The sequence below is a fragment of the Gallus gallus genome, chromosome 18 (assembly GCF_016699485.2).
Source record: "Gallus gallus isolate bGalGal1 chromosome 18, bGalGal1.mat.broiler.GRCg7b, whole genome shotgun sequence".
Taxonomy (NCBI): Eukaryota; Metazoa; Chordata; class Aves; order Galliformes; family Phasianidae; genus Gallus; species Gallus gallus.
In genome coordinates, this window is record NC_052549.1 from 6,474,015 (window position 1) to 6,496,908 (window position 22,894).

At 39.9% G+C, this 22,894-nt stretch overlaps 1 protein-coding gene and 2 long non-coding RNA genes across 8 annotated transcripts in view; 1 reads left to right on the forward strand and 2 right to left on the reverse strand.

The window, feature by feature from the left end:
• The window catches only part of LOC121107125, a 22,064-nt gene extending 9,248 nt beyond the window's left edge, over positions 1-12,816 (reverse strand). The window contains exons 1-2 of the long non-coding RNA XR_005840697.2: positions 12,805-12,816; positions 3,580-3,584 (exon numbers count right to left, since the gene is read on the reverse strand). This is a non-coding gene — a long non-coding RNA (uncharacterized LOC121107125). The remainder of the gene's footprint in view (positions 1-3,579; positions 3,585-12,804) is intronic.
• Positions 1-22,894, forward strand: part of STXBP4 (syntaxin binding protein 4) — a 56,275-nt gene that overhangs the window by 3,595 nt on the left and 29,786 nt on the right. For 2 of the 3 annotated variants that reach the window (XM_415648.8, XM_040649713.2), the window contains exons 3-18: positions 3,957-4,030; positions 4,216-4,311; positions 4,546-4,615; positions 5,441-5,515; positions 6,909-6,994; positions 7,610-7,739; positions 8,239-8,371; positions 10,238-10,344; positions 10,734-10,917; positions 11,598-11,676; positions 14,168-14,262; positions 14,734-14,830; positions 16,049-16,161; positions 16,840-16,926; positions 17,414-17,479; positions 22,689-22,865. In XM_415648.8, the coding sequence (XP_415648.3) occupies positions 3,957-4,030; positions 4,216-4,311; positions 4,546-4,615; positions 5,441-5,515; positions 6,909-6,994; positions 7,610-7,739; positions 8,239-8,371; positions 10,238-10,344; positions 10,734-10,917; positions 11,598-11,676; positions 14,168-14,262; positions 14,734-14,830; positions 16,049-16,161; positions 16,840-16,926; positions 17,414-17,479; positions 22,689-22,865 (1,669 nt within the window). Of the gene's footprint in view, positions 1-1,301; positions 1,463-3,956; positions 4,031-4,215; positions 4,312-4,545; positions 4,616-5,440; positions 5,516-6,908; positions 6,995-7,609; positions 7,740-8,238; positions 8,372-10,237; positions 10,345-10,733; positions 10,918-11,597; positions 11,677-14,167; positions 14,263-14,733; positions 14,831-16,048; positions 16,162-16,839; positions 16,927-17,413; positions 17,480-22,688; positions 22,866-22,894 lie in introns of all 3 variants that reach the window. The other variant, XM_004946157.5, reaches the window with a different exon arrangement.
• LOC107052250 overlaps positions 20,359-22,894 on the reverse strand; it is a 43,728-nt gene continuing 41,192 nt past the window's right edge. For all 4 annotated transcript variants that reach the window (XR_006931753.1, XR_005840696.2, XR_005840695.2 and 1 more), the window contains exon 6: positions 20,359-21,118. This is a non-coding gene — a long non-coding RNA (uncharacterized LOC107052250). The remainder of the gene's footprint in view (positions 21,119-22,894) is intronic.

Genomic DNA, 22,894 nt, shown 5'->3' on the forward strand with positions numbered 1-22,894 from the left:
ATCTGCATTCCTTGCATAGCCAAGCTGTCCCACTGTGCAGCTCCAGACACTGACAGATGCTGTCTCATGGCAAGGTGACGCCCTGCTGCAGGGACTGTTCGTTGTAAAGCCTTCAGCCAACACACGTTTGCTTTTCATTTTACGTTGCAGTACTGTCGAGGTATTTTAGGAAGTGGGGGATTATAGGAGTGCACTGTGATGCAAATGTGGAAAATAGTCGGTAACCAAACTGATCTGAGAAGCTCAGAACTTGTGAAAATCAGTGCAAGGACTGAGCCTTGTAGCAGGAGCGAGTCTGAGCTCTGCAAACTGTGGTGCATTTCCTCGTTTCTGAGCGAGATTATTCTCCACGTAGCAACAGTGAATGGTTCTGTTGGGTACTTCTGTGATGTACCATTGGGTTTGTTGAGACAGGTGGGTGCTGCAGAGCTGTGTGGCTCTTCTGGTGGCTCTGTGACAAAGCATTCCTGGAAGTGGGCATGGAAATGGGGGGGCAGTGTTTGAGACTCACTTGGATTAAGGGCAGTTCGGAGCATTCAGTGACAAGTTAAGAGTCTTTATGTTATTTTTTAAAGCCTTGGGAACAGAAGGGTCACAGGTTGTTCACAGATTGTTTTTGTAGGAAAATGTGACTTGCAGAGCCTTACCTGCTTTGCACCTCCTCGTGCTATAAAAGCCATCAGGATACACTTAACAAAATGAGATCATCTCTTCCACTTCTGCTTGCCTTTACTAAAACACATCAGCAGCCATTCCTACTGAACACACGTAATCAAGTTCTGCTTAATTTGTGACTGCTGGAAATTGAAAGGCTAAAAATCAGTTACATCATGACAAGGATCAATGCTGATTGAGGGTGCAAAGTAAAAGCATAATGGCCTTTGTTCAGTGCTTCCGTCTGTCTGCTCCGCGGGCTTCCCCTTTAGTGCTGGGTGGAGGTGACCCAGTTTGCTGGGCAGGCTGTGTTACGGAGGTCAGGAGTTACTGCTGCTGACCTTGTTTGTATGGAGCACATAAATAAGGAACTGGAAGAACACGAGTGAATAAGTTTAATTATTTCCCTTGGCTGCTGCTGCTAAATATAGATCGCGTAATCACAGCTTTAGTAAACACCAGTGACTTTTCCCTCCCTTGCATTATCAGCCTCTTTAAAGTTGCTACAAATCCTTGTTTCAAAGGAGAAAAAGTAAACATTACCTCCATAGCTGAATTAGTCCATGTGACGCAGAGGGTTTCAAGCAGATTAAGCAGGCAGAGACACCCGTCTGGGGCTCTGTCTGATTATTTTTTTTTTTGGTTAGTGGCAGAAATTGCCCTGCACGTAACCTTGGTCCATTTGCACCGGGAAGCTCTGCTGTGCGCGGGGTGTGTGCTGTGCTGTGCTGTGCTGCAGGATGTCCTTGCTCTCACCTGGCGACGAAGACGAACCAGAGCGCTTTGATGGTCTCTCCCTGCTCTATTGGTATGCTCAGCCGTTCGGGTCTGCTGGCGTTTCCTGCCTGCAGTTGGGGGAAGAACCCTTCAGTCCTTTGCAAGCTGTAGCTGTTTGCAGCTGCTGCCTTCTTTTCATAAGCAGTCAGAGGTTAACGTTTAGGTTTTGTTGAGTGCCAGGTGATGGCTAAGTGTGAGGGGTGCTGTTACCCTTCAGTAAGTCCAGCCCAGTACTCGGTACGTGGAAGTGACTGGTAATTTCTGAGGAATTCAGGACAGGGGAGGGCTCAGAGCTGTGTGTTCTGCTGTCTCCAGAAGGTATGAAACAGAACTGTTGGCTTCCGTGTATGTGCTGGTACCAAAGTAATAGAAAAGAGTATTGGAGATTTGATTTTGATTGCCTTACTGGAGCACAAAGCTGTTGGCTACCAGTCCAGGACTTTGGTTGAAGTGTTGTGGAACGTTTTTTCATCATTTTGATGTATAAGGAAGTCACAGTGCACCTTTTGTCTGCACCTGCTGCTTTATTTCACCTCTTGCCTCTCATCCATTCCCCTCTGCCTGCCAGAAGCCTCCTCACAGGGCGTTTTGAGTGACTTCTGCAGGAGGGAGCAGCGACATTTGATTGATTATTTAATTTGCATCTTTTCCTACAAAGAACACTGAAATTGTGTTCTGGTATCGCCGCCAACTGATTCACATTCTCTGTATCCTCTCAGAATGAATTTCATGTGAGCTGAATCCCTCTTGCAAGCATTGCTCCTGGAAACGTAGCTCCTTTTGTATGATGTATTCTGTGCCCAGATTTGATAATATATTGTGATCCTGTAGCACATACTGAGCTCCATAGCCTTTGAAATACTGAAGACTTAAAACCTGAGATTTAATATTTTCAAACTTCACAAAAATAAACCATGTAAAGTTGGAGCTCAACATTTGCTCGTTTTTAGACTCTCTTTTGCAAGTTCTGGTTATGATATGGTTATGATATTCTGTGCACGCGTTGAGAGAGCTTCATTTGCTACTGTTCCCTCTTCACTAATGGTTCAGAAGATAAGGAGAAAGTGCAGTATTTTGGATGGACCAACGCAGCAATACTGTGATGAAATTAAGGAAATGCAGTGTAATTGAGATCTCTGTTACTGAAAAGAATACGTACTGAATAATGAATGCCAGTCTGTGGGTCTTTGCAGAGTGCCGTGAGAGTCCAAATGCGCGAGAAACAGAACAGTGGTAACAGAAGGCAAGATGGGAAAAGGATGGGAAGAATGATTATGGGGCTGCTCTTAGGCGAGCCTTTCTAAAGCAAAGGCTGATGTTGCAAATGCTTGGGAATTTGAGGTTCTGGAACAGATTGTTGTGTTTTTAAGCGCTCACCCATTGATAAAAGACTCACCTGGTTTTCTTGCACAAAAAGTTGGCACGTTCTTTAGGACGTGAATTTCTCACCTGGTGCTGGAATTTAGCAACATTTGGACTTTCTGCATTTTTGTCTTCTCTGGCATGGCACGTTTTAATGACCCGTTCTGCAGCTTTCACAGAAATATGGGGTTTCAGGCTTGGAGCTGAAGCCCTGTGCTGGATTTGGTTGCGTGGGAGGATTTGGGTCACTATGTCCTCCACTTTGATCTTCTTTTCCCCTGTTAATGAATTCTAGTTGTTCCATTTCACTTCAACATCATGCTCTAGAAAACACTGCTCATTATCTAATACAGAACAAAATGTAGGTCAAAGCAGGGAAACCTGAACAGTGCTCGTGCCTTCTTCTAGAAGGCGTCTGGTGAGTCTGTTCCCAAAATGGTACAGGGGGATGCCAGAGCATCTGTGATGCACTGGATTTGTAGTTCTTACCCCTTTACATTCCCACGGCCATATATTTCTGATGAGATTGTGGATGTAGGTTTCAGGGATCTCATTTTTACTTTGTGTACTACTTTAATTCTTTACCGTTATGAGGTGCCCATGGAACATTCATTGCATGTGCCGTCCTGCAGTGCTGGCCTGGGTGGGAGGTGTGCAGGGGAGCAGGCAGGGTTTGCCTTCTTAAATGGAATGGTGTTGAAGAAAAGATGGGAAACTGCAGGGAAAAGATTGTTAATGAATAATCACAGTTATATGGTAGGTATCGTAGGAAATATTTTTGCATACACTGTCTTAGTTGTGGTTCTGTTCTAATATTCACTCCCAGAGCTGAGATGTTGCGATGTGTTCTTTTTGCCTGATGGTTAAGCTGGACCAGGCTGTGGGATTTTCAGTCCTTTTATTAGAAGCAAAGCGGGATTCAGAACTCTGCCTGAAATGCTTTTGGAGAAAAGGAAGTAAAGTGTTCTTTATTTTACCATTACCATCTCAGATTTCAATGAACGGATTGAATTTTCTTTGGAGGGATCAAATAATATGGAATTGCCAAGAAGCTGCTTTGGGTTTGTGTTAGAGCGACAAACACAGTCACCGTGCTTTCTTCTGTATTGACTTCATATACATTGATTTATGAGGGATTTAATAATCCTTATTTTATTTCCTAGGACAATTATGGGCCCTCATGGAATCAATCGAGCTGTTCACCGCATTTCTTTTTCTGACTGTCAGAATGGATTAGGTAAGGAGATGGCACATTCTGTTGATTCAGAGGAAACCGGATCTAAAAGCACTTTGTGAGCTTTCCCAGCTCATGCTGCAGTCACCAGGAGTTTAATTTGTCTGCCTTTTAGGGACTTGGCTGTAAATCAGTTTGGCACAGTAGGTGGAATAACCATTTTCTTGCCTGTTTCTTTTCTTGTGCAGGAGTTAAAATAATTGGAGGTTACCGGGCACAAACAGCAGAAGATTATGGGATTTTCATAAAGAGAATCCTGCCTGGAGGGGTTGCTGCTGTAGATAGTAAGTAATTATTTTTTGTTGTTGTTGTTGCATATCTGCTGTAAAGAAAAAGCTCTTAAAACAGTTCTCTATTTTACTGTGTGAAGTAGGATATCTAAAATAGCGTGGTGTAGTCAGGATTCCTGATATTGCAGCTTACTTTAAATTGAGAGACTCTATCCTGTTTTATTGCCATGATATAATATGTTCAGCGATCTCCTGGTGATTGATGGATTGCTGTTGATTTCATTCAAGGCCGTTTGCTCGCGGGAGATCTCATTTTGGATGTCAATGGAGAAAACTTAACAGGAGTAACCAATGAAAGGTATGTGTGTACTGCTCATTAGATGCTTATTGGAGCTTGGAATACTGCTTGGGATTATTTGGACCATATTGACCACTGATGAAAGACAGTTCCACTGAGGTCACTGGGATTGAATTAGCAATGAATTTATCCTATAAATCTTCTAACGTGAAACCATTGTAGAAAAGTGACAGGTGTTTAAATGCTTTTGTAATGACAGAATAAGTCTGCTTAATAATGTTGTTGTTTATTGAATGTATGTGTAAATAGCATTATAAGATATTAAGCTGTTACAATAGTTTTATAACCATGTGTTGATTGAATACTGGTGAGAGTAAATGATGCAGCTAACAAGTGTCATTGTAATGGGACAATTAAAGGGATGTTGCTTCAAAAAAAAAACAACAGAGAATGGTTTCTGTGTCTGGATTGCCAGAGATTGAGGTGGAGCCTACTTTTGGAGTAAGATGTGGATTTAAAATTCAAAGTAAAATTACAGTGTATGTTGCTGAGTGAAATCCTGAGCAATGAAGCATATCTGAGCAATGCTCTTCTGCTGTTGTAGGCTGCCAGTTCTGAGGGAGATCCAGGAAGGCAGTAGGATGGACCAAGGAGAGATGGGGACAAAAGGGTGGGAAAGAGAGGGCAATCCCAGGTTATTGCTGTCACCTGGCACTGACTCACCACTCACTCAGTTTTGGGTTATGATACTGACAAGCTTTTTTCCCTGTATCTGGATGTTAAAATGATTAACTACATTAAGAATGTGTTCACTTTCCCACTGCTTTAGCATTACCCGCCTTGATTGAAACTTTGATGTATTTACTTAATTTTTTTTCCTCCTAGGGCTGTTGACATCTTGCGAACAGCTTCTGCATCTAATCACATGTCTCTGCTGGTTGCCAGAGATGAAGAAGCAAAGTAAGAGAAAAAGAAATCCTCAATTTCACCTCCAAACTGACAAAATCCAATGCAGCACCTAAGTTTGTAGGGATCAGGATTGCACGTGTTTTTCTTTCAGATTAGGATTAATCACAGAATTGCAGCACATGTCACAGTTTCCACTGTTATATTTCACAACAATTCACTTTCTTAGCCCCATGGGCAGGGGGGAATGGAACGCTCACTTGATGGAGGCTGTTCATAGCAGTAAGCTCTGGCCAATTTCAGTTTAATGAAGAGGATTGAAATGTTATGTTCCCAGCTAAGATTGTTACAATTTATTTGCAATAACGATAGGGTTTTTTGTAACAGTTCTCACATTTTAAAATAATAAAGAAGTAGGAATATATTAGACCTACAGTACCACAAAGGTATATGATTTAAGCTGGTCTTGCCCTCTGAAAAAAGGCAAATTTGGGTATTGATTCCCCTCAGGAGTTTTCTTTTCAGTCTCTAATGAGCTCTGAATTAGTTTGGCTAAGTAGGTTAAACTGCTCACCACAGCAGGTTGTCCAAAACCTCCATTGTAAGTACATTTATGTTAAATACTGCTTTAATCTTGTTGTCTAAAGTTAGCCATATGAACCAACACTGGCTTAGGAACACAGGGATGTTAGGATTCACATCTGTATCTCCTTCTGACTTAAATCTCTGGAGGAAATGGCTGTTACACAGCTATATTTGACATTCATAGTGAAAGTAACTGCTGTTATTTACTGTTTGTAGGATGTTCCACTTAATCTCTCTAAAGGATTTTTCTCTAAATTCCTTTAGTGTTTCATCTACCTCACCCTTCCTCTTCCTGCTCCTTTAGTTTTGTATTTGACAGAAGTGTAAGTTACTCCCTGCTGCAGCCTCTGATCTCTCCTTTTTTCAGGCTGCCCACATACATGAGGTGTACTCTTAATCTGCTTTTATCTGAAGCATACTGACCTAGTTCCTCTAAACTCCCTCAATAATTAAAATCCATCGGTCCTTTTACCATTCTGGTGGTATGCTCAGTGTCCTGTATTGTCCCTCACTCAGACAGCTCTGAGTAAATGAATTGTGACTTTACATCCCTGTGATAAAAGGTTTGATTTACATTTAACTGGGTTTGTGTGTTTTCCCTGGGTTCAACGTTAGTTCAATAAATGGTCGTTTTTTAAGCAGTACATCCAACAGATTTCAGTAACTCTGCAGCTACTACGATGACAGGAACTGCATTTACTCTGATCAATTAATTTTGTCCTCTATCTGTAACTGCATAATATTAATTTGATGATGTTTCTGGCTTACATCAGTCTCAATTTTTGTATATTTATTTTTACATTGCCTATTACTGAGCATTAATACCAAGTCCTGACAAAGAGGATCTTTTTTATTCCCACAGGAAGGAATTCCTTGACCTGATGGATAAGTATGGCTCTCACAGTGACACCTATTCTGCAAGAAGTTCTCCAACACAGCCATTAGCTGGTGAGAGATTGCAATGGGACAGATTTTATACTTGTGTGCACTAGAAGCCAGCACTGAAAGGCTTTGTGGGAAGGGTGTACTGGAGCAAGAGAAAGTCAGACAAAACACATTTACTCGGGACTTTAACATTTGCTTTGTAGTCTGAACACGTGAATTAACTGGTTTGCATGTCAGCTTCCCCAGCTCTAACTTACATATGCTGCTGTCTACTGTCATCAATTTTAATTAATTGTGTGAACAGCGTTTGGCATTTGTAGATGAAAAGTACCACAAGATAATGAAGTACTAATAAAAACTTGAGTAGAATACCATATGTAATGTCTATACACAGCAATTACTGGACCGTTACTCTTTTGGAAAGTCAGGTGTGATGGTTTTTTTTGCATCAGATTTGAAAAGCCATCCCTTGCTCAGTAAAGAAATGTTCCTGAAACTCTGGCTGCAGTTCTTAGCTGTGTAAAGCTAAGACTTAAACTTTATTCTGGTTGCCCAGCTGCTTATAGTTTTCTGCTTCCTAACATGGGAGTAGTCCCACCGAACCACTTAAGTGAGTTGACACTTTGTGCTTTTTCCCAAAGGTGTGTTTTACTTCTCTTTTTTTCATTGTTCTTTAAGGAAAACCTGTGGACAGCCTTTCTTCTGGATCATCCTCAAGGTCACAGAGTCCTCAGTTGTCTCCGGAGGACGTTACCACCACTGTCAGCAGAAAGAATTCTGCACCAGCAGCATCCCCAAAGATTGCAAAGTAATTCCCAAAGCTGATTGTAACTCCCTTGTGTGAGAGGGAGTTGAGCATTCAAGTGCTCAAAATCACTGTATTTTGAGTCCTGCAATACCATTGATAATGCCAACTATCAGATTATAGAAGTTATTTTACTCCTTTTCTTTGTATTGTTTGATTGGTAAAGTTAGATTAATCAGGTCAGCTGTTGTTAGCATCTTGTACTGAATGACTGCTTCTGGTTCGTGTGTAACTGGATGGTCCATTGGAGATAGATAGATAGATAGATATTATCAAAGCTTAGTCTTGCAAAATTATATAGTGGTTCCTTTTGTAATTCCTGAAGTAACACCCAAAGTTACAGATTTTATAGTAAGCAAGCTGTATAATGCTTCAACGTTGAGATTCCATCCGCTGGTTATGTTTGTTACTGTGGTGCGCGTCTGAAATCAACAAGCTAGAGACTATCACTTGTGAGTATGTAGACCTGTGAGGTAATTGTACGTTTTCTTTCTCTTCCCAGGGATAGTGCATTTCAGATTATCTCTGTTTGCAAAGGAGCAAGTCTTGGTTTGGATATTGTTGGAGGAATTGACAGAAATGAAGGGCCTTTGGTATACATCCAAGAAGTTATCCCTGGTGGTGACTGTCATAAGGTAGATAAAGACCTTTCCTTCTCACATTGTTGAATCCCCTGTATCTTGTACCAATATACATCATACCCATATGTTGTCATTACGGAATTCATTTTTGCTTCTCCCTGAACAGAAGTATCTCATTGCCCCACACCATGGTTACCTCGTAATGAAAATCGGTTGAGTTTATATGAGGTAAATGAAGATTTTATTCCCTATTCCACTTAAGAGGAACTTAAGAAAGTGATTTTTTGTAAGAGGCTATATGATGCAAGGTAAATCAGTGAGGAGGGAACAGACCTACAGACCTGCATTATTTTTTCCCCCTTGGACTAGATTTAGCTGAATCCGTGCAGTTGAAAAGCATTGTGTAGGCAAATAATTTCAAAAAAGAATACAGGCTTATGAAATGTATGAATCAGTACTGCTTACTGTTTTCATTTATGACAAGTGCAATATGTAAATCAGGAGAGCTTGTAACTTTAGAAAAATAAACAACAGAATGGTCTGGTTCAAATACACAGAACTGTTTATCTGAGCATCTCCTTGTCATCCTGTGTTATTACGGTTGTTTTGATGCGCAGATAAACCAGTGTTTGCCATCTGCCAAGCAAAAGGGTACACATTAATTTCACAAGCAGTGAGTTTTGCTCCAAAACAGTCTTAAACTACTTCTGATTGAATATCTGTAGATTGAGGTTAATCCTAAAAGGCAGAGATTGAAGGGAAAAAAACACCATATCTCTCCAAGACTTCATAGATAAGTGGTAATCCTTCTCTTCCTTTTTGCTCTTTTGTTTTGGCTTTTGAAACACTTTTTCTCATGGTAAGTGTGTAATTTAAAGTACTTGCAGTCTGTCGTGCTTGTAATTGATGGAGTGAGATTGAGCCGTGAGTATGCAGTAGGTTCTAACGTTAGCAATGCTAGAGGTAATTTCCCTCTCCTTATCCTGTTGGAGAAACATAAATGAGGCGTGCACTTTAAATCTCTGCCACCGGAGGGCAGCATTGAAATTGATATCTTTGGACGGGTTGCTTGCGGGAGAAATGGAAGACCTGAGCTTTTAAGTGATCGAAGATGTAACAAAGTGCGATCACATGCTGAAATAACATAACTGAATTTTAACGTATGAGAGTATTAAGCATGTCAAATTATACTAGTCTTAAAAAGGCATTTCAGTTCCTATGAATCTTCTGTAGTTTGGTTTATGTGGTCAGATTGCTTCTGTGATGCATTTCCTAAAAAATGAAGAGCAGACATTATTTTATATGTATTACTTTGCACAATTGTCTTAACTAAACCTGTAACCATGGGCAGGGCTGATGTGCAGTATGTAGGTGAATGCCATGCATTTTCAGTTAAATTGTTAAGGCTTGTTTAAAAAGTGAGTAAAGAATGTTTTATATTAATGAGAAATCTGCCCACGCGTATTGAAAGTTTTGTCTTGCAATCCCTGAAACAGAAGAATGATATTATTCCTGTGCTGGTAGAAAACCTGCAATGAATAATTCAGCAGAAGCATAAAGTTGACAGTATTATTCTATGATTATTTCTGTGGTCATTCTGCTTGGCCAGTTCGTAACAGACAGGTCTGTTTGTCTTGTTAAGGTGAACGTGGTAGGAGGTCCCTGAAAAGTCCTACTTCTAGCCAAGAATGTCTGTTCCTTGGAATACAAATTAGTCCAAGTCTCAGCTGAGTTAATTAGTAAGAAGTTTCCTCTAGTCCTATGGGTCATTACTGCTTGGTGAAGGAAATATCTGTGGCTTATCCTTTTTTAACAGAAGTATGTCCCGCAGTCCAAATTTCTTTACACAGCTTCACCAAAATCCAGTGTTAGTAGTTAATACAAAATCTGTGGTTTTGTTTTTTGTTTGTTGTGGGTTAGGATGGACGACTGCAGCCTGGAGATCAGCTTGTCTCCATAAACAAGGAGTCAATGATTGGCGTGTCCTATGAAGAGGCAAAAAGTATCATCGACAGAGCCAGGACGAGGTATCTGCCACTGCAGACAGCTAACTCCAAAATGTGCTACTAGACAACATTAAACACTGGGTTACTGTGAAATGCTGTGTGTGCTTAGAAGAAACACAAGGGATGTTCATGGTTTTGATATATTCAGCTGAAATACTGTCATCACAGAAGGAGACTCAACGCACCCCTGAGCTGTTTAAAACTGTGCTTTCATTCCTTTTAAAGGAGAAAAAGGAAACCAAAAGCACTGCTTACCTTATGGTTCTAATGGTAGAGAATAAAACATCTTAGAAAAACAGAAGAGGAAATAATGCAGTGTTGGGGAAAATACAATTTTTGCACTAGTAATACATGGTTTTATGAACAGAATAGTATCCGCTGTGCTGAAAGCTTTTTGATTTTAATTTTAGGTTTGAAAGTTTTTGCGAGATAGCTTTTATAAGACAAAAAAATGTTCCCAGTTATTCGGGGAATCTGCAGCGGCCTTCCAGTCTCATACCACCTTCTGCAGTCGTTGTTGGACAGCAAGCTGCAGGCCCCAGCCCTATGGCATCTCCGAACACAAAGCTTGTTTCAGCGCTCCTTCCTAACGCTGTGAGTATGCTTACTGCTCCTGTAAGAGGCAGGTGGTTCTTTTCTGGATCCTACTGGGATTTCAGTGTAGGATTCTTTCAAGACATGTTGTGTAACAGCAAAGTAAACACTGATGAGAGCAATAAGAGTGCTAATAGACTTGTAATAAGAAAACAATTCTATTAAAATTAGCGCTAACTGCATTTATAGTTAAAGTTCTTTCTGTTGCTGTGGCAGTAAAGCTTCAGAACTTGATATTTGCAAGTTACTCGGTTTTGTATCTCAGTCTTAAAGTACTGGATGGTTTCTGTGTGAGTACAGTACAATCTCACGGGTTGCACTTCTTCCACGATGAAGAAATTCTTGCTTAAAAATCAGCATCTCAGAAAAATGGGATGTTTTCTGTATGTTGGCTAAGTAACAAGCACTTTCCTGTCATAGATGTAAGCATTGAAGCAAGTTACATGAAAGCTGTGCTATTTTCATCTGTGAAAATACTCAAAATCCATGGAAGGCTTTGATAAGGCCCTGGTCTAAGTTCTGGTTGTTATACCTTCTCACTGTGCTTTGCGTTTTCTGCTGGAGTTGTTTTAGTCTGCTCAGGCCTATTTTTCCCTCTCTTGGTTTAATGTGTGTTTCTGGTCTGGCTTGTTGACCTACTTACAAAATGGCATTTCATGACTTTTGATTTCCTTTCACAGATGGAAACTAGAGTCAAAATGGAAGAGCAGTCTCCAATTACTCCTGCAGAGAGCAGTCCTGCTGATGTATCTGTTCATGGTAAATGCTGATTTAATTCCCTGTCACTCTTCTTTTTCTTTAGTATTTGTCTTACCAGAAAATAATACGTAGTGCGATTCCGTAGGCTTCTGAAAAAAGGAATATTGCACCATTTTATAGTACAAAATGAACAAAGATCAATGGATTGTGCAGTAACTTCTGTCAGATATAACAACAAACATCTGAAACCAGACAAAAATGAGTGATCACAACATTTGCTATATAGCATTAATGATAACCAACTCAGTAGAAACCAGATAATGAGGACTCACATATAAATCAAGATTATGTTGCCATAGAAACTGTGCTTTCCTTCTTTAATGAAATTCTGTGGATGTATATTGCTTGCGTGTTTTTCGAATTGAGGCTTTGGAAGTATAGAAATAACATGCAGAGCTCTTTAGCACTCTTTCAATTGATAACAAATAGAATGCATGTGTGTATATTTGAGAGCTGTGATCCAAGTCTGAACTGAACTGCCATTCCTTTGAGACAATAATATGCAATGTCTTTATAAACAGTGCAAATGCAGACATGATCATGAGATTTTCATATAAAGCAATAATGAAACTGTATCTCTATGAAAACCTGAACCACATTCTGGGCAGCAGTAAGGAAGCATAACCTGTGCTTCTTTTTGTTTGAGGAGGAAGAGTGATGAGATGAAGGACAAACATACAGCATCCGATTCATCCTAAGTGTTGCTGCACTGACATTATTTAAATTGTACCTGGGTTTTTTGTGGTCCACATTAGATGTCCTAATTCCAGATGAAAGTCTCCATAGTGCAAACCTGACTGGTTTGTTTTCTTCCCTGAAGGGTGAGCTGACAGAATATGAACTTTTGATACTGGAAAGGCTGTAGTGTTGAATACACATGGAGTTTAATGATCACAGCCCTGTCATACTGATAATTAGAAACACTGTGGTTAAATCAAAGGCACAAGACAAACAGCTGTTGCTGGATGTGTTCAGAATATGAGACTCATTCAATACAATGCAATACACAGGAGCTTCACTGTTTCCTAAAGAGGACAAGAAGGCTGCAGTTTGCCAGCCTCTGATGAGCACAGCTAACAGAGTAGAAAGCAGAAAAACTTGCAGCTCCAGCTTGAAGTTTATTGCCACTTTTCCCTTCAGTCGTAGCCAGGCCTTAACCAAAGTTGCTACTTCTCTCCTTCTGCCCTTTATCGTGGATAACCTTGGAAAAACCTATGGAAAAACTGAAGTAGCATCTGGATTTCTTTGAAATGCCATAGGAAAAATCAGCATAATTTTGAGAAATTCGTGCAGAAACTCATGCACAAACATTTTTCATTCTGAGTTGAAAGAAAGGCTGCCAATTGAGCTGAGGTTCTAGCCTGCTGTCTTCAGAATTTAGTATAGCACGTGAGAGGTGTCAGAGATTTTCAAGATGTTTTGGTCTATGGTTGTGTTTTTCTTTGGCATGTGGAAAGGATGTAAATTACTTTTAGCTCGGAAGCAGATATACTGTGAAATTGAAAAAAAGAAATAGAAATTGTGTGCAGTTCTTTCTGTTCCTCTGGGGAGACTTTCAGTCTGCTGAGTCTTTTAGTTTTCTAATGGTTAGTTTTGGTCTGAGTACCTCTCTGTATATTACAAAGTTAAGATGTTAACTGTATTAGTTAGTTAATACATAGAATAATTATAAACGTAATTTAGATCTTAATTATTAATGAATGAAAACGAGTATTGTTTTTTCTGCAAAAAACACCCTGATTTGTTCTGTTTATGTAGTATAAAACATCAAAAAAAAAAACCCCAACAAAATACACTGATGGTTAGTTGTTCCTTTTGCCTGTTTTCTGTGTTCAAATGGTTCCTAAGGTTGCCTACTTCTGTGCTGTTGTATTCATAGGAGTGTGTGAAACATGAAGAGGTTGTAGCTACGTTTTTCAACTTCCATTAGGACTAAGAAAATGCACTGTAATGAATTGATCAATGCAACTAATTGAAGTTATGCAGAACTGCTGCATTTCTGACTGAACGAAGTGGAAGGGAGGTGATAAACAGTTGGAATACAGAACTTAATGGAAGAGCTGCTCCCCGGAAAAACCTGCTGAGGATCCTGTTGGAAATGAGGCTGAGCTGCCTCCACACACCTTTAGTTGGCAGCAGGGCATCGCCTCTCATCCCACAGGGTTCTCCAGCTCACTAGAGTTGCTTTTAGGAACTGTCGATTGTGCTGAAGGTGTGTCTTGGGGGTCTTGGAATACACAACTGTGTTTCCCCTTCTGTTTCCAGAGTTACACTGTAGATCTGAGAAAGGAAAATTACCACAAAATTAGGCTTCATGAATGTATGCTTTATGAATCACTCCAAATTATTCTGGTTTCTCTCTAGTAATTCACTAATTGTAATTTTTTTTTAAAACAAAATATCAAATTAGTTTAAGGTATCGATACTTAAGTTTTTCAAAGCAAGAATTACAACTGAATCGTTATTGCTTTTCTTTGTTTTTTCTTCTTAGTCATTGCCCCCAACCAGAATGATAGTTACAGGCTGCCAGGAAGGAAGGCTGTCTTGAACTCTACTATTCGTCTCAAAGCAGAAAAGCTGGAGAGGGTAAATAGAATCTTCTGAATTTTCCTCCCTCCCTCCTTATAATGTAAAGCATTTGGAGGATATTCCTGAGTTGACAAAACCGAAGGTATGAATTTAAGGCGTTAAGTTTGCTGTTGAGTAGCTCTTTCAGGTTGCAGGGCAATGTTTCATTTTATATATTGGGCAAATTACTGTTTTTGTTAATCTAATTACTGATTAACTCTTCTGAGAATCTGAGCGTCCCTCAGGATTTTTAAGAAAGTTATTAAGGACAAAGGGTTTTGCTTATTATGCTCATCTGTATTCAAGGTTAAATAATATCTGAACATCTCTCAATTAGAATGAGAAGTCACAAAGAGTGTCTGGAATAAAAGTGTAGTCAGTGAGGGTGTACTCTGATACAAAAGCTCTTTGAAGTGTAGCTCTGTCCCTGCAGTCATTATCCCTGGTCCTTTTGGTGTTTTTTCTCCAAAATAAGTTTTTTCCTTCCAGGCATTGAATTATCTCGGGATTCAGCCCTCAGCTGAACAGCAGCAAGCCCTAAGGCAGCAACTTCAGAAAGATTCTAAAGGAACAGTGTCTTTTGGAGGTAATCATTTCTTAATTACCCTGGAAAATAGCAAGATGTGTGAATACAGAAATAGTAGATAATGACTGTTAATGTATTTTCTGTCAGTGTCGGATTGCTACCACAAATAAAACAGTACTTCGGGGCAAAAACCTTCAATTTAATAAAAATAGGCTTAGAATTCTGAAACCAAGTGATTGTAAATGAGATGTAGAGAAAAGAAACTAGCTTAACGGATGGTTTCACCTGGTCGGTTGGTGATAAGCAAGAACAGCTATTACATGTAGAGAGACATCTGTGTGGATACCATCACAATGCTTTTTCTAGGCTTTTTTCCTGTTGGCTGTGGCAGTGTTGGTGGATGACAGCAGCAGTTCCAGAGTATTTGTCTTAAACTGAGATATTGTATTTCCAATGATAAAACGGATGGAAATTTTCTGAAATTTATGAAAAACAGCATCAAACACTGGTAGAAACATTTTATATTATGTAATTTTCACACTGGTACAAAAATAATTGTTTGTACTAAACATCTAAAAATGACACCAGGCTTTCAAGTCTCCTGTTGGTAAAGGCAGTGGATCTTCCATCAGATTTTATGTGGTGTACACAAACTGACCTTCACGTTTCAGCTTTCCTCTCCTATTATAGCAGTTCATTTTCTCTGATACATTCAAAACGAATAGCAAGTTCAGGCCACACTGATGGAGATTGTTGCAGCATTAGTAAAATTTCCATGTTCGTCATCACTTTTCCCAGGTCTCTGTCAAAGCTTTTAAAGGGTTGAAAAGATACAGCTTTGCTGTGAGCTAGCACAGCGTTGTCTCTTTCCTGCAGACTCTCCTCTAGGAAGATCAGTCCACAGGGAAGGGTGGGTGTAAAACAGACGTACGGATCTCGCTTAAGTTCTCATAGGGGTCTGCCATATGTACAGCATCTCTAAGCCGGTACTTGGAGGTTGAGCTCTGGTTTTCCTTTCTCCTCCACAACTTAAGAAGCATTTCATGCCAGGACCTCTTCGTATTTTGTCAGCTTGACCAAATGTTTCTGTTCAGAGGGATGTGTCTGACAAAACTGTAAGGTTTATGTTTTCCGTTAGGAAAATTGTGGAGAGCAGATGCTGCATTCTGAGAGCAGCCTTGTATCGTGCTACGAGCAGTCGTGTTGCACCTATTGATACTGCTACTGACACGAGCCTGCAGACTACAGCAACAAAACCTGAACTGTTTTGATTTGTAGATTTCGTTGAAGTTTCAAGGAATCTCTTCTCTGTGCATTTGGATGCAACTGATGGTGGCCAAAAACCTGTGACGTTTGGGATTGATGAAATTGTCAGTTTGTTAGATTCACAGGTAAAGTGTGTGTATGCAGTGTTCAGCTGTTGGGAGGGGATTATTGGGGAGCTTAATGAGTGAGATTATTCCAAACCTTGGGCAGGTTTTTAGCACAGCTCCATATCATGCTGTGCTTTAAGATAACCCAGTTTCCGTGAAGCTTTTTAAAGCAACCTACTTTGCAGAAAGCAATTCACATAATGATGTTGTTGTGAGTACAGACAACGGTGATTTGCCAAGGTTTCTTAAATGGAATACACACTGCTACTACCCGTGTGAATGATAAACAGTTATGGGGTCCAGTGATTTGTGCTGCTGCTAAATGGGATATCACTTTATTCTGGAGGTAACTTAAGAGTGAATGCTAACGCAGTGTATTTGTAGCATAGCAATATTTAAATACAAGAATGTATTAGTTAAAATATTGAAGAAAATGGTGGCTGGCAGTGTAGTATTCTTGGCATTTTGTAATGGTTTTATTGGTCCTTTGTAACAGGAAAGATACTCATTCCTGCATAAGCTGATCAGAATTTTCTTAAAACTTCTTTGTGTTTTCAGTAATATTTTCCAGAGCTTTTAATCATTCTAAAATGATCTTCTCATTGCATTAACAAGTCCTTTTAAGGTAGGATGTTAAGGATGATGGGAGGTGAACGTAGGGCTGGTTTCTAACGGGGCCTGTTTAAATGTGCACAGTTTGTAACCTGGGATTCTTTGGAGGATGACATGGAAAAGCTTAAGAAGGAAAGAAATGAAGCTTTAAAAGAAATGAGCAAATTGAAGGTAATACTTAATTTTGACATGTATTAATTTAATCAAGAGTTGAATTTTGGTGTACTTTACCACTTTTCTTTTGAATCTTACGTTCAAGTTGTGATGAATAAATAAAAAGGCAGAGCAAAATGCACAGTGCTTTATTCTGTGCACTTTCTGTGTGGCTGTGCAGCAGGAGGCTCCTAAAGCGTGTTTTATTTGCACTGCAGAAATGTTCAGTGTGTAATCCTCAGATGTTGAGAAATGTAATGAGTAGGACATCAATGAACCCTCCAAAAACTGTCCTTTATGGATTACAATTTGATTCTGTCCCAGATTTTATGAAAACTTTCTGATTTTATTTTTTTTTCCATGACAACTTTTAACATCTGTGTTTGTGTGTTTATTCAATGTCATATGTACAGTGTGTCACCAACTAGAAACACAGCAGCTGGAATCTAGTTTGGAATACAAGCTGTGCCATACTTAGTTTGTATTAATTTATTTATTTTGACAGGAAGAATTATCAGAATCTCTGAACTTACAGAAGCAGTTAACAGAGGAGCTACAAATGGTCAAGCAAGTAAGCTGAAGTTTTGAAATAAAATCATTCTCTCTTGAAATTTCTTTATATCCTGAATTGCAACCGGAACAACATCCCTGTTTCCTGATTACCAAACGTTTGTCAGCCCTTCTCCAAAGCTGCTCCCCTTTCCTCTCTCTCTTACTGCTGCAGGTTCCTTGGAGGTTTCTCAAGGCTCTCATCAGATAAATGCAAAATATAATTTAAAATTTAAAATGCAAAATATAATTTAAAAAATCTTTCAGTTTACTGAGATTGGTTTTAGCAAAGATTAGTTTTACGTTTTTGCTCATTACGTGTTTCTGTTAAGCACCACTGTTGTTACCTTTCATTCCACAAATGCAAGAGAACTGCTAATAGTGTGGTGTTACCCTGTCCAAAGCAGACCCTGATGGAATAAACCAGGTTCTTTTTTGGATAAATATAACCTAAAGTAAGTTACAGTGGTGCTCCATATGTTTCTGTTCATTAATGGGCCCTCAGTCTGTCACTCTGGACTGGAGCTGGTGTCCATCAGTGCAGACTAAAGCCAAGAGAAGGTACAAACCTGAAAACGCAGGCATACGGCAGCAGGTCCTCCTCATGGAGCCTCAGCTCACACAGCTGCTCTTGTTGAGAAGGGCTTCTAGTAGGTCTGGGGGGTTCCAGTGGAAGCAATACCCCTTTTCCACCTCGTGAGGTCCTCATACTTTTAGTTTTCTGTCCAGTCCTGGTATATGTCGTGAAGGTGGCTTTGCTGGGGTCAGAGCAGCCCATCAAGGGATAAATGCCAACATTTCCTATTTGAGTAACTGCTGCTGAAAAGGGCCCATATAGTGGGACAGAGAAATAATATCTGATTTGTCATTCCAGCAGTGCTGTTGTTTGAGACCTACTAAGGAGGTACAGAGGAGGCTTTTTGATGGAAATACAGTTCTGCGTGTACTGCACATATTTTCAAGTATTTTATGTATAACTATACATAAACAGTATATATATATATTTATATATAAATTATGACAGTTATATTTTTATACATGTTGATACAGTGTGTGTGTATATATACACAGCTGTGGTTCAGAACCATTGTCAACACTGAGATTCACGGTGATACAAAGTTAAGAATAATAAGCAGTCTATACTGCAAGTTAGTGTGTAGTATGTCCCCAGTATGGTCTTAGTTCAGGAGGCAGAGAGTTCAGTGGCAATTTGGAGAAGAAAGCATCTGTAAATTGAAGAGCAAATCTCAAGAACGGCTGAAGCAGTGCACCTTGGTTGAGGATTCCTGCTTCAGCTCAAGTTAGTGAAATGAGTTAATGGGAACATTACTGCATGCTGATGGCCCAATTCCAGTAAATGAACACACGAGGTCTTATGAATTCAGTGCAATTTGATCTTTTAATTCATTATTCTCCTAATAAAACAAGGCTTTAAATGAGGATGCACACTACCAGTCTTATACAGGAGTATCTTCTTTTTGCTATTTTCATTGTCTGCTAATTGTGAAGCCCAGAGATTACAGCTTAATTAGGGCAAGCATACAAATATGCTCTTTAATGGATGTGTTTTGCCAGTACCCATTCATTAAGTGGTGCTTGAATGGGTAGCTAACTGGATAAACAGGAACTCTGCAAGATTAGAAATATGGCTAAAATGAGACAATTATTTTCTAGTATTAGTCTGTGGCAATTAGAATAATTATTTGAGATTGTGATACCCCACTGCATGTCTTTGAGTCTTCCTTCAGTTCATAAGGTAGCAGGAATCAGTGCAAAAGGTAGGAAGAGATTTGAGTACCTGAAATCTCAGCTTTTGTGAATGTGAGGTCTGTGATGCTGATGTTGCTCTTCCTGGAGGAGTCTGACTGTATTCTATACTGCCCAAAAGTCCGATGTCATACCAACCTGATTTCTTCACTAGAGCTTTTTTACACAGTTATTTACAGCTGAAGCACCTCAGCTTAACACACTAAATATGAGAGACCATAAAGGTACAGTATTGCTGCGGTAGCATCCCCCCCATACTGCTGGGCTTCTATTTCAGAGGGGTACGATTTGTTGTTGTGGGCTTCTGTTTTCTGTTAAGTAGTGTTTTCTGTACTTTTCTGTTTTGTGTTCTTTTCTGTTAAGTAGTGTTTTGAAGACTATGGTTTGAATGGGTGCTATTTGTGAAGTGGTATATGATTTCATTCTGTCTGAAAGAAACATTGTGTTTGCTTTTATTTCATTAGCTTTTTTTTATTCTAATATTTAGTAAAGGTGCTTGAAGTTATTAAAATGGTGTTTTCAGTATGCACTTTTTGTAAAATTAACAAATAAGCATAACAGAAGAAAGCTGTGGTTTTTCAGATTGTTTAAAAGAATACCTTTGTTCAGTGTTTGTGGTGGCTGCATTATTTCTCAGATAAAACCTGTAAACATTTGAACTCATTCAAGGGAGCAATATGTGGCTTTGTAAGAAACCTCCACCTTGCCTTCAATCCATAAGGATTCCACCTCTGTTCTGCAGCCTGCGCTCAGCAGTGGTGGTGGCTTTGTGCCACATTAGGACAAACAGTTCCATCGAGCATTTGTTTGGGTAAAATAATTTGCAGCTGCAGTTCCCATTTCTGTTGCGTCTTCCTTTATGCCTGCAGTCAGAAGGGACACAACAAAGTGCTGCTGCAGCATGCTGCAGTCCACCCGTTCTTCGTGGTGGATACCCCTCACCTCTGTGGGTTGGAACCAACCACGTCACAGCAGTGCCAGCCTCAGTAACTGTAGAGCTGGGAAAGCTGAAGGCATCCATCCCTTCGTGCTCCCTGCTGTAGCAAACAGCTCTGGTTTGTCAGAAGATTCAGCTAATTCAGTTCTGGTGTGGATAATCGTTTCCTTGTAATAGAAGAGTCCATTGTTCGTTAATTATTCCTTTAGGTCTTTCATTGTTGAAATCTGGTCATACTTAGTCTGCTGCTACAGAGGAATTAATATTCAACAATTGGGTTGCAGAAAAAACAATGGAGGAGTGAAGGCAGTTCTGGGTTAGGAGAGATTAAACCTCTATCTCAAGGAAGTCTTATTTCAAAACAGAGTCCTCCCTTTTTATTATAGCAATTCTCCCATGACTTATTTGGTATCAGTTTATTTAAATAATTCCCACGTATGCATTTTTAAGATGCTACCCTTTGTCGAGGCCTCTGTGTTCATTTATATTCAGCAAACTTAATATGAAAGTCCCTTTTCACTGTTCTCTCCAACAGCCTTTCCCTCACCACGGGCTCACTGCTGGTACCTTTGCTACTTAAGACTATGAAAACATCATTTGTCATCTGCAGGGCCCACCTTTTCTTGCTGATGAGTCACAGCGGCAGGAAGGTCCTTCTGCAGGAGCAGTAGGTTTGATCTCTGCAGATATAGATTCGAACTTCTAAGAAATCCCCTGACTTATTTCAAGGAAAGGGAACTGCTGTGAGCCACGTGCGGGAGGGGCGCGTTGTCTGTGCTGTGCCCGTGAGCAGCGGTCGGTCTGTGTTAGCCAGCACTGCACGGCTCCTGCTGCACTGCTGACAGCTGGCAGCAGGACCTGCTGCCCAACAGATGCTGCTTTCGGGTCGCCTGTGTTCCCAGGTGCAGATGGCAGTCACGTAGAATGCATTAGCCTCACCTGATGCTGCTTGCGCTTCTGAAAGAAAAAGTACATATACCTGCTATCAAATTAAAGGGTATTTAAATGTATCTTTTATCAGTTATAATGGAAAGATCTTTTATATAAAACCTCTGTCATCTGCACTAATGACATTGCTGTTTGCTACACATATGCTTACTTCTTTTAATTTCCAAAAGACCAGCATGTCCCTGGCAATTATCCAAATTGGTATTACATTGCAAAACCACTGTAAATATGGGGTAGATGGTGTCCTATATATGTCATTCAGATTAGTTTACTTGCAGCCTGAAAAATGTAATTGTTTTCTTGGGCTAACAGATTACAGGTTAAAAAAACATCTGAAACTGACAGCAGTAGAGCTGGCGATGGTTCTGCATGGAAAACAGACAAAGTGTTGGAAAACCTGGCTTGAAGAATATTGCTTGCAAAATAGACACGTTTCTAAGTTAGGAAACAATGGAATTAAATCTGCCTTTGTAAGCTTAATTGACCTTTCTAGATATTCATACTGTGACACCTGTTAAACGTTACATGACATTTTTTCCATGAAGAATTGAAGCCTTGGTCATTTAGTTTCAGGAAAAGCAGTCTCAAACGCAGCGCCTTTACTCCTTCCTGTGGGTTCTCAGTGTCTCTCTGGTACCCCATTTACCCCCTCGTGCCATTCCCAACCAGGATACGGTTACAGTAAGATATAATGGGTAAAGCAGGAATGGGATGTTAGCTGAGGAATTTGTACAAAGAATTGCTCATTTTGTGGGGTTGTCAGTTTAGATAAATTTCCTGTAGCATTAAAGTGACTTTTTCTCCAGGCTGATAAAAAGCAAAGGGGAACGGTGGGGTTCTGCTTTTGGTGCTGCTGAGCCCCGATGTCTGCACTCACACTGAAGGTCTGGGCCTCGCTGTGTAGTGTAACCAAAGCTGCAGTCCAGACCTTTGGTTTGACTTCTTTGAATTTACAAATGGGATTTAATTTGAGTTGATATGCAGCAATAAAATGAACTGAGCAATATTTTTTTCTAAAGCAATGTTTGACAGTGTTTACTTTTAGCTGAATTAGAATTTAACAGTTTCTCTTTTCCAGTTTTCTATACGTTATTTCTAAATGAACTTTATGTAACCCTGTTCTGTGGTAATGCAGAATAACAAGAGCAGGAACTGGGCAGGATAATTAAAAACAGCACTTATTTTGAGAGCAGTTTGGACTGAATGCTTGCATTAGGAGTCCACCTGCATGATGTGCAACCTCAGGCAGTAATAGCAAAGTGCGTAGCAACATCATTGGAAGGACTTCACCTCCTGCAGATGCAATGGGAAAAATTAACAGCTTTGGATACATTTCTGCAAAGCCTTTCATTCAATTAGATTTAAAGTCATCATAGAATTAATGATGTAATTTATCAGGAATATCATCTCTGTAAAAACCTGATGTAAAAATCCGGGAGGGGATCGACTAACTGTGAACCCTCGGAGGTAGCCCTAACACAACCCACGATGCTTTTAAGCTGAATTTACACTTTAAAAACAAAAACCCTTTGTTATTAGCAGGAGTTGTAACTTTTCAATTGAACCGTGTCCTCTATAGGAAGCCAAGGCAGCTGTAGAGGAGACAAGAGCCCTGCGAAGCAGGATTCATCTTGCAGAAGCTGCACAGAGGCAGGCGCGCGGGATGGAGATGGACTACGAAGAAGTAATTCGCCTGTTGGAAGCTGAGATAGTGGAGCTGAAGGCTCAGCTCTCTGATCACTGCGGCCAAAATAAAGTAAGCAAAGCAGCCTCCTGTCATAGTTA